At 37.3% G+C, this 13,008-nt stretch overlaps 2 protein-coding genes across 15 annotated transcripts in view; one reads left to right on the forward strand and one right to left on the reverse strand.

Annotated features, from left to right (window-relative positions):
* The window catches only part of PDK1 (pyruvate dehydrogenase kinase 1), a 28,751-nt gene extending 25,969 nt beyond the window's left edge, over positions 1 to 2,782 (forward strand). For all 6 annotated transcript variants that reach the window (XM_038422412.2, XM_043505294.1, XM_043505293.1 and 3 more), the window contains one exon: positions 103 to 2,782. In XM_038422412.2, coding sequence (XP_038278340.1) covers positions 103 to 243 — 141 coding nt within the window. In that variant the 3' untranslated portion in view covers positions 244 to 2,782. The remainder of the gene's footprint in view (positions 1 to 102) is intronic.
* The window catches only part of LOC119863665 (neurabin-1-like), an 89,375-nt gene that overhangs the window by 3,110 nt on the left and 73,257 nt on the right, over positions 1 to 13,008 (reverse strand). For 7 of the 9 annotated variants that reach the window (XM_043505286.1, XM_043505288.1, XM_038422405.2 and 4 more), the window contains 2 exons: positions 9,090 to 9,278; positions 3,388 to 4,957 (listed from right to left, as the gene is read on the reverse strand). In XM_043505286.1, the coding sequence (XP_043361221.1) occupies positions 4,793 to 4,957; positions 9,090 to 9,278 (354 nt within the window). In that variant the 3' untranslated portion in view covers positions 3,388 to 4,792. Of the gene's footprint in view, positions 1 to 3,387; positions 4,958 to 9,089; positions 9,279 to 13,008 lie in introns of those variants that run through there. The other 2 variants (XR_006277994.1, XR_006277995.1) reach the window with 2 other exon arrangements.

Here is a 13,008-nt window from a genome sequence, read left to right on the forward strand (position 1 = left end):
TACCACCTTTGGATATCAGTCTTAATGTAACTTGTAATTTTAATAAAGTTTTATATATGCTCAGCAAAATATAGTCCACTATAGCTTCTGCTCTCTTTACAGGCTTTATCAACAGAATCAATAGAAAGGCTCCCTGTGTACAACAAATCAGCTTGGAAACATTATGTGGAAAACCATGAAGCAGATGACTGGTGTGTGCCAAGCAGTGAACCAAAGGACATGACCACATTCCGCAGTATATAATTGTACAACAGTCCAGAAAAGTAAACATCCTTTTGTTGTCTGTTTGCAAAAGGATTGTTTAGCAGGTTTACACCAAACATGGTTCACACCAAACATGGTTCAAATACTTTGTGGTAATAACAGGAAGTTGAAGTCCATAACTGTTTTCCAATACGACTAAGGCATTAACTGAATTAAAACAAAATATGTAGATTAAGAAATACAAAGTGGAACAAATTATGGGTGTATTTCCAATTTACTTCTGTAGCTAGATCTCGGGGGCAGTAATTTTAGATTTTATAGAGGGTCTAGGGTAACTTATTTCACACAACTTAAACTCTCCTAATGGAAGCATTATTGAAATAGCAGCTAGCCAGAACTGCTAATACCAGTTCTTTTGTTTCATATATCAATGTTTAGATCATTTTGAGAACTTCATCCAATGCTCAATACAAAGTAGTTACTTAAAGCATTAAGGTTTATAAAACCCATTATGCAACCTTTCACATTTTCCACCATCTTCTAGCCACTTTATAAACCTGAATAAATTTAGCAAAATTAGAAACGGATACCTGAATTTAAGTACAGAAGCTCCAATAGGCAATCATGTATTGTTTTACTTTGTTCTGAAATCAGTGAATCTGTACATACTACTAGTAGTAGATGCATTCAGAGGGGCAAGGCAACAGCTGTACACTAAATTATTCTCAAGTTGTACTTGTATTTGCCTATACTTTTTATCAGCTCTGGAAATAATTTATTTTACCAAATGAAGCTTTCTTTTTGAAAATCCAATCTTAACTGCTGCCTCTGGTATAATGCATTGCAGGTATAAAATACCAGTTATGGGTCTTCTGAGAACTGTACTGAAAATTCATGAGAAACAGAAGTTGGCATACTTACACTTACTGTGAAATAGCAGCTTCTGAGGGTTTACAGTAAAGATTTGCAGGTCTTCCTCTCTCTTTCTGCAGGTAATGTCCAAATACCACTTGTGGGTAGTCAGTGGCTTTGACACTCTGGTAAAGCCTTGAACTCTGGGATCATATATTAGGTGTCAGCAGTAACTACTCTTTAAAGATGCAGATTTTCAATAGAGTTTCTGCATATTTACTGAGCAGATCAGTAATAGTAGGACACCAGGACCTACCAGTTAAGCAGGTGTATTTAAAGAGTGCAATTAATGTCAAAAATCAACTTTATTTTGCTATGCTCCTTTTTACTATAACAGCCCTCTCTAGCGAGGGATGCAACAGTGTTGATAGCCGGTGTGGCCAGCAGCATAGTTGAAGCTATTTAAGCCCATAACACAATGCCAGGTCATGCATGTACATTCCACTTAATTCTCATATTCCCAAAACTTAGATGGCTGCAAAGAACCCCTACAGTCCCAGCACCTAACTCAACTCAGATGACCAATCCTTAACTGCTCTGTAGATGAGGGTGAAAGATGTGCATGTTCCAGAAAGCACACACTGTTTCAGCAGTCTACCAGGTCAAAATAGAGCAGGGGATGGTATAAAGGTCTGCCTGATCACAACCCTATGATTTCTTGTTATTGAATAGATAAGGAAAGAAGCTAGAATGGTAAGTATGCTATAGTCCTATTTTATGAGGGATGACTTCAGATGTATTCCTCATCTGTAAATTGAGGATAGATAGGTGTTGTGAGGGTAAGTTTTGTTTGCATGGCATATCACCATTGTATACAAGTGCCTAAATGGCAATACAATGTAATCAAATTAATGCCCCAGTCCTGCAAGTGAATCCAGGCAGGAAAGGGTTTGCAGCATGGGGTCATAATTTATATAAGGAGGGGAGTGTTTGCTAAATGTTTAACTGTCACTCTTGACAGCCTAATACTAAAAGTAATAGAATTGGTTTTTAAAATAAAGTTTCAAAACTTGTTTAAACATGTTAGAACTTTGTTTGAAATATTTAAACCATACTTCCACTTGAGAATTAAATTGAACTGATTTTTAGTAATGTCTAAGAACAAATATGGAAAATCATTTTAATGGACTATAACAGTCTGCCTGCAATGAAAATCTATCCAATAAATAGAGTTTTTATGTGGAATTACTGAAGTAGAAACCTTTGCTACCTCTGACTTAACATAGATTTTGATTATTAGAGGAAAAAAAAAAGTCAGTGCCCCTAGCAAACTATTCCAATGTAGATATTTCAGTAGTTTTTTCCTCCTCTGCTGGCTGGGGTGGAAATTAACTGTTTAGTACATTTCAGAGTGTGCAGTATTTACTCCTAGCAAGAGTAAAGAGAGTTGACTTGCTATGTTTGATTTACTTCACCACAGTAGCTGCTTCCAAAGATTGATTTTATATATACACATCTTCATTACTGTACTGAAAAATATTGCTAGTTGGCTGAGTATCAAAAGAAAAACTGGTTGCAGATATAGTGAAATGGATAGTTATACTCTCGAAACACTGGGATTAAACCCTATATTTATATTTAGAATTTTTGGTTTGTGTGTTAATGAAAATTTTTATTCTTATCATATTGAAGCAATAAATGTGTCCATTAATGCAATTTATAAAAATCAGACTCTCAGTTGACTTATTCTTTGGGTGATTGGGGACTAAAAAAGTTCTAAGGAGTCATCCAACCCTTTCAGGCCTCAAGTGTCGGGGCTGTGGTAAGCAGGGATGTTCTCTTTCAAAGAGTAACTCATGCATCACAACCAGTCACTTTATCTGCTCCTGTTCAACTGCCACAGCACTGCAGAGACAGGCTTTTGAAACTACTATTCAGGTATCCTCATAGATACAGCACTCAGCTTAATGGCTCCAACCTTCAGATGCTGTGGAGCTCGCAGAAGGAAAAACCCTAGGACACTACATCAATAACCTCCATTCCATCTATCAACCCTTCATTCATTCCTCACATACACAAGGAAGAGGGAACCCAGGGATGAGGGAGGGAAAACAGTGCCTGGCATTGCAGGTCTTGCACCACCCTAGAATTCTGACCAACCTGTCCCAGTAGACACACATTCTCCGCCTTTGCGAGCAACAAAACTCCTCTGGCCACTCAACCTCTGGAAATTGACCAGATACCAGGAATCGTCTACCTGCAATTCACTAATTTCCTACGAATTAAAAATAAGCAGCTGTTTTTCTCAATTAAAACACAGAAGACATTTAATAGAAATATGAACTTTACATTTTATTTGAAAATCACTAGAGTGAATGTGCATTTTCACAAAGTCCTTTCCTCTTCTGAATTCCAGAGAAATCTTCCATATTTTAAACACTTGGGAAGTGTCAGAAGTGAAATGATCATTTAAATATATAAATGTTTTTTCATTTTTAATTAAAGGAGAACTTGGTCCACATAATTGCAATATTCAAACTAGCAATTCAGAATTCCGAGATCTTGTAATTTTCTATTCCACTCCATGATGGAATTAACATTTTTATTCCATTATTTTTCTGGAAAAAAAAAATCTAAGTGCTTTTGTAATATTTCTACAAGCTATTATGCAATTACACGAACACATATCAAATCATGTTCTAAACTATTCCAAGAATCAAATCCTCCTTTAAAAAGAAAGCCTATAGTCTACAATTGAACAATTAAATACAATGCAGAAACCCAGTGCTTCATTGATAAATTTTTTCTACAATTCTCATCTCAGTATTAAGTATGGAAAAACAGTATTGTTTAAAATTAGCAAATATATAAATTTGGTCCCCAAAAATCTTGTAGAGAGTAGAAAAGAGAAATACTCATTGCAAATTGATCTTATTCATAGCATAAAACTATAAAATTATATTATTTAGGAAAAATATGTAAAAAATGATTTTATGTTTACACCCTGTTCCAACACCCCATAGTGTAGCTTATGGAGAGAATTTAGTGTTATGCTTAGCATAAGTAGTTTGTGAAAACTACTTACAGTAAGTTGCAACACATGAAATTCAAAAATCAGCACGACTACAGTAAATTTTGAATTAAAAATGAACCACTAGGAAAACAAGATTTTAAAGAAAACAATTCATTAAATTTGAAATACAAGCTTTGTTTTTTTAAATAAATTTGACATTGCTGTTTTCTTAAACTTAATTTTTTCACTATACAACATCAGTGGCAACAGAAACAGTGTCACACTTAACCTGATGGCAGGATTTTCTATTGTCCATATGTCAGATTAAACCCTATATTTATAGTTTAAACTGCAAGAGTTGACTAATATTTGAATTAATACTCCCCCCCCATGTCACATTCCACTTTCCACAAACATATAAGTTTCAATGGATATTTCACGCATATGGTGTTTTTACATCAGTCATAGAAGCACACACAGTACTTAAGGCAGAAAGTTAAATTATTGTCTATTAGTACAAGCAGAGTCAACTAGATATAAAAATATTGAAAACATTATTTCATTTTAATGGAACATGTAATGGGGAGGGAATACAGAAATTAAAGTAAATAACCTACCATGTTAAACTGTTGCACTTTACCTCCCCAATTGTACAATTATATACAATTTTGTTGCACTTCTTCAAGTTGAAGTAAGTCTGTGCTAAAATAAAACTAAATAATTTTAACAGCTTGATTCTACAGCGGCTACCACTCTGCTACTCTTGCGAACTTCTCTTTCCTTCTTTTGAACTTTGTCTTTCTGTTTTTCCAGTTTTTGTGTTTTTTTAATATCCTTAATTTTCTTCTTTATTGTGGATCGGTCATTTTGGCTGGAAACCCCCAGAGCCTTTAAGAGAAATTGTGTTTAGTTATTCTGGTTTCAAGAAAGTATTATGGAAGCTGCAAGAAACTGTACAGTTCTTTACATCTGACATAAAGGGAGTAAATCTATAGAAGATCATTTACAGTTTTTTAACTGTAATGTGAGATGGTCGCCTTGCTGATAAATGGGTCAGGGGAGATGGGTAGCCTAGGTTTTGTATTGTTGTTGTTGTTGTGAATAGTAAGTTTCATGTAGCACTTAATAAAAAGTGGAGCATCTGAGACTTTCGAATGAGTGATACAACAAAATCAAATTGAACGGTTTTAAATTAATCTTCTGCTGACTCCCTTGATACAGCTGAACTGTACGTAGTAACAGCAGTTAGTGTGTATTCCTACTTCCCTGCTTCCTTTACAGAGAATGTTGCTGAACTCGGATCAATCACCTGCAGTACTTAGTAGCTTGAGAAAACCTCTAGCTATGAAAACAACGTGCAGAAATCTAACAAGTGTCTTTTAAGACAGTCACCTACAATTCTTGGAGGTTCAATGAACTGAATGAAACAAAGCTGCGTAAGCTAATGGGTGAAAAAGCCGCTCTTCGCCCCAGGCACAGCAATACCTTTAAAATGCCAAAATCCAACTTGAAAAATTTGTTGGAAGACGCATTAAGGAAAAGTGGATTTGTGCCCCCTTTTTTTTTTAAATCACTTCATATAAAAGCAAAAAGGGGCAGGCTCAAAGATTCCAAACCCCCACCCCTTAAAAAAAAAAAAAAAAGTAGGGTATTTTTTCTGGGGTGATTTTACATTGGAAATTCAGGTTCTGTTTGCCCGGGAAGACATCATCACAAATGAAGTTGAAAAGACAACACTGAGACAGTGAAAGCTAAGTAACTGAGAAGGAATTTATAGTTGCTGTTTAAAATCTGATTTTTTATAGCATTTATTTTACTTCAGAGATTAGCAATTTGAGTTAACATTTTTGAGCGCCTTCCTGCCTCATCCCCTGCCAGCACTGACCCCAGTCTCCCACAATCCCTTCACCTGCCACAGTGAGCTCCTTCCAACCTCTTCTACTGCACTGTTCCAGTCTCATTCCCTTTCTAACCCTTTTTCTAGCTTATTGTCCCGACTCCTTCCTTTCACAATGCAAGCCCCCCGGTCTCTACTATCCTAAAAAAGACCCACAACACACATCCCACAACAGTGTCTCTCCAACAGTTTCACCAGCTCTCTCCTCCCAGTCACCTCAATTTTTCAAATATGCAGTCTAACACTGATGTAGTTAATCCCTCTCCCTCAGCTCTTTATTTCAACCCTTGCAATCTCTTTTTTCTCCACTCTACTGAAATGATTGCAAAGTCTACCAGTCTCACCACTCGGGGGGGAAGGGAGGAGAGGGAACACAGCCACGGGTAAGGCCAGATTCTGCTCCTGGCCCCACCCCCAGCCTTGGCCCCAGGCTGGGAATGGAGCTGTGGCCAACGGCCAAGCCTGGGAGTGGAGCTGTGCTGAAGTTGGGAATGGGACCAGGCGCAAAGATGGGAACACCACTGGGGGCAGGACCAGAGCCGAGCTGGGGCAGGGAGGGGCTAGCCAGCGCTTCCTCCCCAGAGCTGTGGCCCTGCTCCCTGCCCTGGGGGATGGTGGTGGTGCAGACAGGGTTAAGGTGAGGCACAACCCTCAAAAGTTTGGGGACCACTGCTTTAAAGCAGCAATGTAATTGATTATCTGAGATTGCCTCTCACCTTGGTGCCACATTTTTCCCAGTGGTCTGTTATCACCTCGGATCTGTTAACCTCCAGGTAATATTGTAAGGGCCAGCTTTCCACCCAGGCATTTAGAAAGGGAGTGTTATTTACTTACTAGGAACCATTTCTTTGTGATGGAAAAGTAACCTACTTGTTATACTGAATATTAACAGGGCATTGTCTATCTCAGTTATTGTAAGCATTGCAAGAACACAGGGTAATATCTTTTAATAGAAGGTCAGTTTATAAATCAAAAGGATGAAATCAAAATAAAGAAGGGCTGAAACCAGTGCTCAATCAAGTCAATAGCCAGACTCCTATTTATTTCAGGTTTCAGAGTAGTAGCCGTGTTAGTCTGTATTCGCAAAAAGAAAAGGAGTACTTGTGGCACCTTAGAGACTAACAAATTTATTAGAGCATAAGCTTTCGTGAGCTACAGCTCACTTCATCGGATGCATCCGATGAAGTGAGCTGTAGCTCACGAAAGCTTATGCTCTAATAAATTTGTTAGTCTCTAAGGTGCCACAAGTACTCCTTTTCTATTTATTTCAGTGAGTATTGGATCAGGCCCTAAATCACACACATTTTTCTAAGTAATTTTAAAAAATCACTTGCCTCACTGACTCACCTTAGGTGTCATGTACAAGGTATAGTAGACTTGTGATAGCAATACAATCAGACTTTTGAACCAGGGTTGGTTGTTTGTTCATGCCATGTATTAATCCAATATTAGGATAATATAAAAAGGAATCCTGTCAGCTTAATAGTTTTTTTTTAAAATAGGTTTCTTTGACCATGTTACTTAAACCATAATAGATCATTTTAATGGAATCTAATAAGTAAATAATCTTTCTTTAACCACCACTTTGCTTGTTTACTTTTTGCATTTCTCTCAGGTAGGACAGTGAAAATAAACTAGACAGTTTAGAGACTGTTTCTTTTTAATTTCACTTCCAGGTTCTTATGCTTTAGCACAGCATTCAGTGTAAACAAGCAATGCAGTCCCTTTAAATAAAATTCCACTGGACTTCTAAATAAATTCATGGAAGCATTTCTATTAGTCTTGTGTTTGTAAAAGCATGTTTATAACTTAAATTTTGAGTAAAACTGGACCTTACAAGGTACTTTTTAGGCAACTAAAACTAATATAATATTAAACGTAGATGTAGTAAAACTGAAAGCATCTTCCATAATTTTAATCTGCAAGCATTTATACATTTCATCTTCCTTAATGACACTTTTGTATTAACTTGGACAGTAACATTTGTGAGTAGAGTGCATTTCAATTTTTGATCAGCAGATGGCAACATCTGATTTCAGTTCCCAAACAGCAGCCTTATTTTCTATCTGGAGAATTCTAGTGCAATACTGTGAAAATGACTGCTTGAAGCACCAACAGGCCACACTTCCCATAGTTATCTTTTAAGTTACTGAATATTGTTTTCCCTATTGTCCAAGGAAACATTTCTGTGTTAAGTTGTAGGAAATTTAGAGTTGCAAATCCATTCCAAGAGACAGATGTATTTAAATGGCAAAGTTAAAGGTTCATAAACCTACATTTTTTCTTCAAAAAAGATATTCTAATCCCACTATTAGTCACTAGATTTTGGTTTTAGACTTTACTGAACTCTGTTAGAGAAAACCTCCTTTTAGAATAACACTTTCCAATCTAAAAAGTAGTCTAACAATATGAAGGAACGAAGAAGAGCTGGAATGGACATGTAGCATGCAGTTATCAGAGGCAAAATGACCACCTGAGGGCTGCAGCTGGTTGTCTCTCTCGGGTTTTTTAAAAACCCAGCTATGTATCAAGAAGACATACAAGGAAAGGCTTCTATTTAATAATATTAATAAAAATTATAAAAGGATAAAAAAGATCAAAGTAGGCTCTTCAATAATGGTCAAATCAGAAAGTAGTAAGGTCTTAAGGAAAGGGGAATGAATTTTCATCTGAGGGCCATGGATCTGGATGAAAGTCAGATTTCTGAACTATGTAAATGAGTTAGTCGTATGTAAATGAGTTAGTTGGGACCTATTTTGCTACCACTTTTGAGATAAACATACCAATCCCTTTTGGGGCTTTAGTTGCTTTGAGTTTTAACATATTGTCACCAAGGAAGAACTGTTTAGTTTGCGCTTTCATTCTATCATCACATCCTTTTCATATTATTTTGATACACTTCAACTTTAATTTGATGTCATTCACGAACTGATCTTCTATTCTACCATGCCAAGAGCACAGCAGTAACTGTGACTCTTAAAAAAACCCAACGTTCATCAATGCCTGAATAGGAAAAAGGATAAGTATCTATATTTAAAAGTATGTATGTATGTATGTATGAACTGGCAATCAAACTCCTAACGTATTTATAAATTACAAATACACACAGGGGCATGTACTTACCTTCAACTTATCACTGTCAAGCAGCATTAACTGCTGTCCATCTATATTCTTGGCAGTAAACTCTGCAATGTATTGCTCCATGTTCATCCCCATCAACCAATGGCATACCTGTTGGGTTGTCCACTCTGAAATTGGTCTACTCTGCCACTGATTTTGTTTTCCTGTTGCTGCACATTCGTCATCTAATGCCTAACCAATCAACAAAGTTACAGTGAATAGTTTAAAATGAAACATTTGTCCGACTTAAGCATACATCAAATTTCAGTTACCAAGTTTGGGTAACAAAGTGTGTATTTTCAATATAATTTAGCAATTCTATCATGCAAAATCAATTTACACAGAGTAATGAACTTGAAAGTTAAGTATCTTAATGAAAACGTTTTGATCTAAATTTAACTGGATTTAAAATTTTTCCTTCTACAAAACTTAATATTTGTTTAAGGTCTTACGGGGCCTCATAACTTGTAGTCAGTTATGTTTTTTTAAATCCAAGACATATAAAAGCATTATAGTAGCCAAGAGGAAAAAATTCATCACAAATGTAAGTAAGAAGAAAATTTGCAAGTCATTTTAGTTCTGTCTGAGAAGTTTATTTCTCCTGGAAGTCTAAAACACTGATTTAAAACCCAGGATTAATGAACCCAAGTGCAAGCTTCCTCAATCAGTTAATATAGCACAATCCTGACATGTAACAATGTTGCTCCTCCTGTGCTGTGCCTAAAAAGAAAGAAGTGACAATTGAGTCATATGCTGTGGAAATTTGGGAGAGTACATAAACACCTATGAGACCATCCAACTCACTTACCCTTGTGACCATACCATGATTTTTAAATGTCCAGTTCTCAGTTAATAATATATGTTTAACATAAATAACTATGGTTACTACTAAAATTTGGCATATTTCTCCAAAATCAGAAGACCTGTTTATTCTCTTACTTCATCCTGGCACATCAATATTTTATCTTTAGTTTCACAGGCTAGCCAGTATGTTACCTGAGGCGCATCAGGACTTGTAGTATTCCATTGAACGTTTACCTCTATAGGCAGGCCTCCCTGGCGAGGTAACATTTACACTTTTTTTTTTTTTTTCCCCCCTGCTGCTGCTGCTACTGACAGCTCAGCTTCTCTGGTTGAGCTACAGCTGTTGCTAGTTGCCAACTGGTAGCCTCAGCTGCTAGGACTGGACTACAGTTCCAGCTGCCCCCAACAGAGGCTGCTGCAGGGCTTGCTAGCTCCTACAAAGAGGCTGCTCCCTGTCTGTAAAAAAAAGCCTGAGTGGTGTGGCCCATGTTGGCAGGTGGAGCAGCAGCTGCCTGCTCCTTCCATTTTCTCACACTGGAGAAGGGGAGACAAAGGTGAATTAAGCATGGGGCTCAAGGGCAGAGACCCATGAGAATGTGCCTCCTTCCCGTTCAGACAACTGCAGGAGGTACTGGACCATGGACAGGGAAGGTGTGTAGAGAAGGGTCTTTCCCATTACTAAGTAGTAAAAGAAAAGACAGCCCTGCATACTGTGTATTTATTGTACTTTTCAGATCCATTACAGCCCTTCTACTTTACCATATGTATTCTTGCAATGTAGAGGATTTTCAGTTGTGTGTGTTCTCTTAATAACCTAGGGTAAAGCAAAACTATTTTTTCCTTAGCTTAGGGAGGGTCACTATGTCAAAGTTTGAGAACCCTTCTCTTGCTTTTACTGGAAACAATGAGCTCTTTGTGCCTGCCTCCACCCTAGTTAATATACACAAGAGAGGCCTCATCATTGTTACGAAATAGCTCAGTGAGGAAACAATCTTCCAAGCAATGTCGTCTGAAGTACTCCATGTAATGCCTGTATCTGAATAGAGACAGAGAGAAGTTTTCTACCTAAGATATCAGGCAGTAGATTCCGTAAGTAGAGTGAGTAAATCCATTGTACAATGCTAATGTAAGAATTTAAAAAAAAAAAAACCCACAGTTTTGAAAACAATATACTTCTGTGTACCAGAGTTCAGAATTCCTTGATCTGATGCAGTAATGCAAAATATATATTAGTAGGACAGGAGCTCCAGATGTCCATGGCACCAAGAGACTCAGAATAGAGAGAGAGAGTGTGTGTGTGTGTGTGTGTGTTTGTTTTATTAAACTGCATCTCAGGTTCATGAGGATTAAACCTCTGCAGTAAAGACAACTAAAATTATCTGACAATTTACACTTTAAGATCTGTCAACTGAATGTATTATTCAAACAACTACATTTTCATATTTGATTGTGAGTAACGAACAATGAGTACAAACATGTTTAAACAGAACAGCTATTGGGAATCTTAATTTTTGTGAACACAGCTTTTGCAGAGTATGAACAAGTCTACTTGACACCTATTTTCCAGGACAATCTTGAGGGAGAAGATTCCCTCCTAGGGGGAAGAACCATCAGCACAAAGAACAGAGCTTGTTATACTACTCATTGCAAGTCCTATATAGGTCAAAAGCAATATTACTTTTAATCTCCATGCCATACAAGCAGCTGCTAGAGATACTCATAAGTCTTAATTCATACTTTCAACCCTTCAAGTTTGACCACGGCATGAGAAGATTCTGGTGGCCTCCTCAATAGAAGCAAGAAAACAAGACTAGATATGCTGCCAAAGCTAAAAAGTAAAGTAAAATATTATCCAAATATATTTAAAGTTATATAAAGTATATGAAATTTGCAGCTAAAGTTTACTTATCAGATTTATATTTTGTTTCTTTAATCTACGGTGCCTGTATTACAATCGTATTGTTGCCAGTCCAGAACATCAATACTTAAGAGGATGTATTCCAGTTACATAAACAGGCCCAGATTCTCTGATACACTAAGTTTGCACTTGATGCAACAAGACAAATCAGGTCCCTCAGGGAGTCTGTTACAGCTATCTGGCTCTCAGGGAGGATCTGTGCTGCTGGCCCCCAAGCTGTGTTAACCTACTCCTGCTGGGAACACTCCAAGGCACTGTGACCTAGTCATATCCTCAGATACTCCTTCCTGACCCAGACCCTCCTACACAAGGGGTCACAGTGCAAAAACAGGTACACTGATTATGCCAGCTGAGAGCTCTCCCACACCAAAGGAATTCTCAGCTGGTCAGATCTAGCTGCTTTCCAGCCCCTTTGCATCTCTAGAATACCACAAGAGGACCAGAATCTGGCTCATACTTTTTTTCCTATAATCCTATAAAAATGACATATTAACATTACAGTATTATATTGCTTATTGATTTGCTTATTACATACAATAATTTGTAAAATCATCTTATTTACCCTCAAGACTTTTTTATTCCTCCAAAACTCTTTGCCCTTTGATGCTGACAGGTCTTTCACTCTCCATCAGCTAAGATTATAATTTCTGACTCAGATTGGCAGACTCAGGCTGGTCTACACTAGAAAATTAGGTTGGCATAACTGCATTGCTCAGGGATGTGAAAAATCCACACCCAAAGCAGTGTAATTAAAGTCCCCATGTAGACAGATTTATAGGGTTCTTTGAACATGTATTATCTATATACCAGAGGAAGTAGGGTCAAAAACTCAGCCTTTGCACTAAAACCGTCTAAAACACACCCCCACTCCCAAAAAAGGACAGAGATTTCTGAACCTACACACATTTTTATTTTTCATTGCCATACAGGGAAAGCATGGGGGAGGATAGAAGAAAGAAAAAAAAATAGCTAAAGCTTCTTTAGAGAAAATTGAGGGGGTGGGGAAACAGCATGCTAGCCTTTTGTAATTTAACAGATCTTATATACAACAATGAATGTGATTAAAAGAACTGAACTTCTCATGTGGGAAGGCTTAAAGAAGGGGGAGGGAGGGGGAAATTAGTCACTGTGTGCAGTGACTAGTTCTTTTGAGATGTGTCCCCCATGGGCGCTCTAGTTCAGGTATGTGTGTATCCCACA

This window comes from Dermochelys coriacea, chromosome 11 (genome assembly GCF_009764565.3).
Source record: "Dermochelys coriacea isolate rDerCor1 chromosome 11, rDerCor1.pri.v4, whole genome shotgun sequence".
NCBI classification, from domain to species: domain Eukaryota; kingdom Metazoa; phylum Chordata; order Testudines; family Dermochelyidae; genus Dermochelys; species Dermochelys coriacea.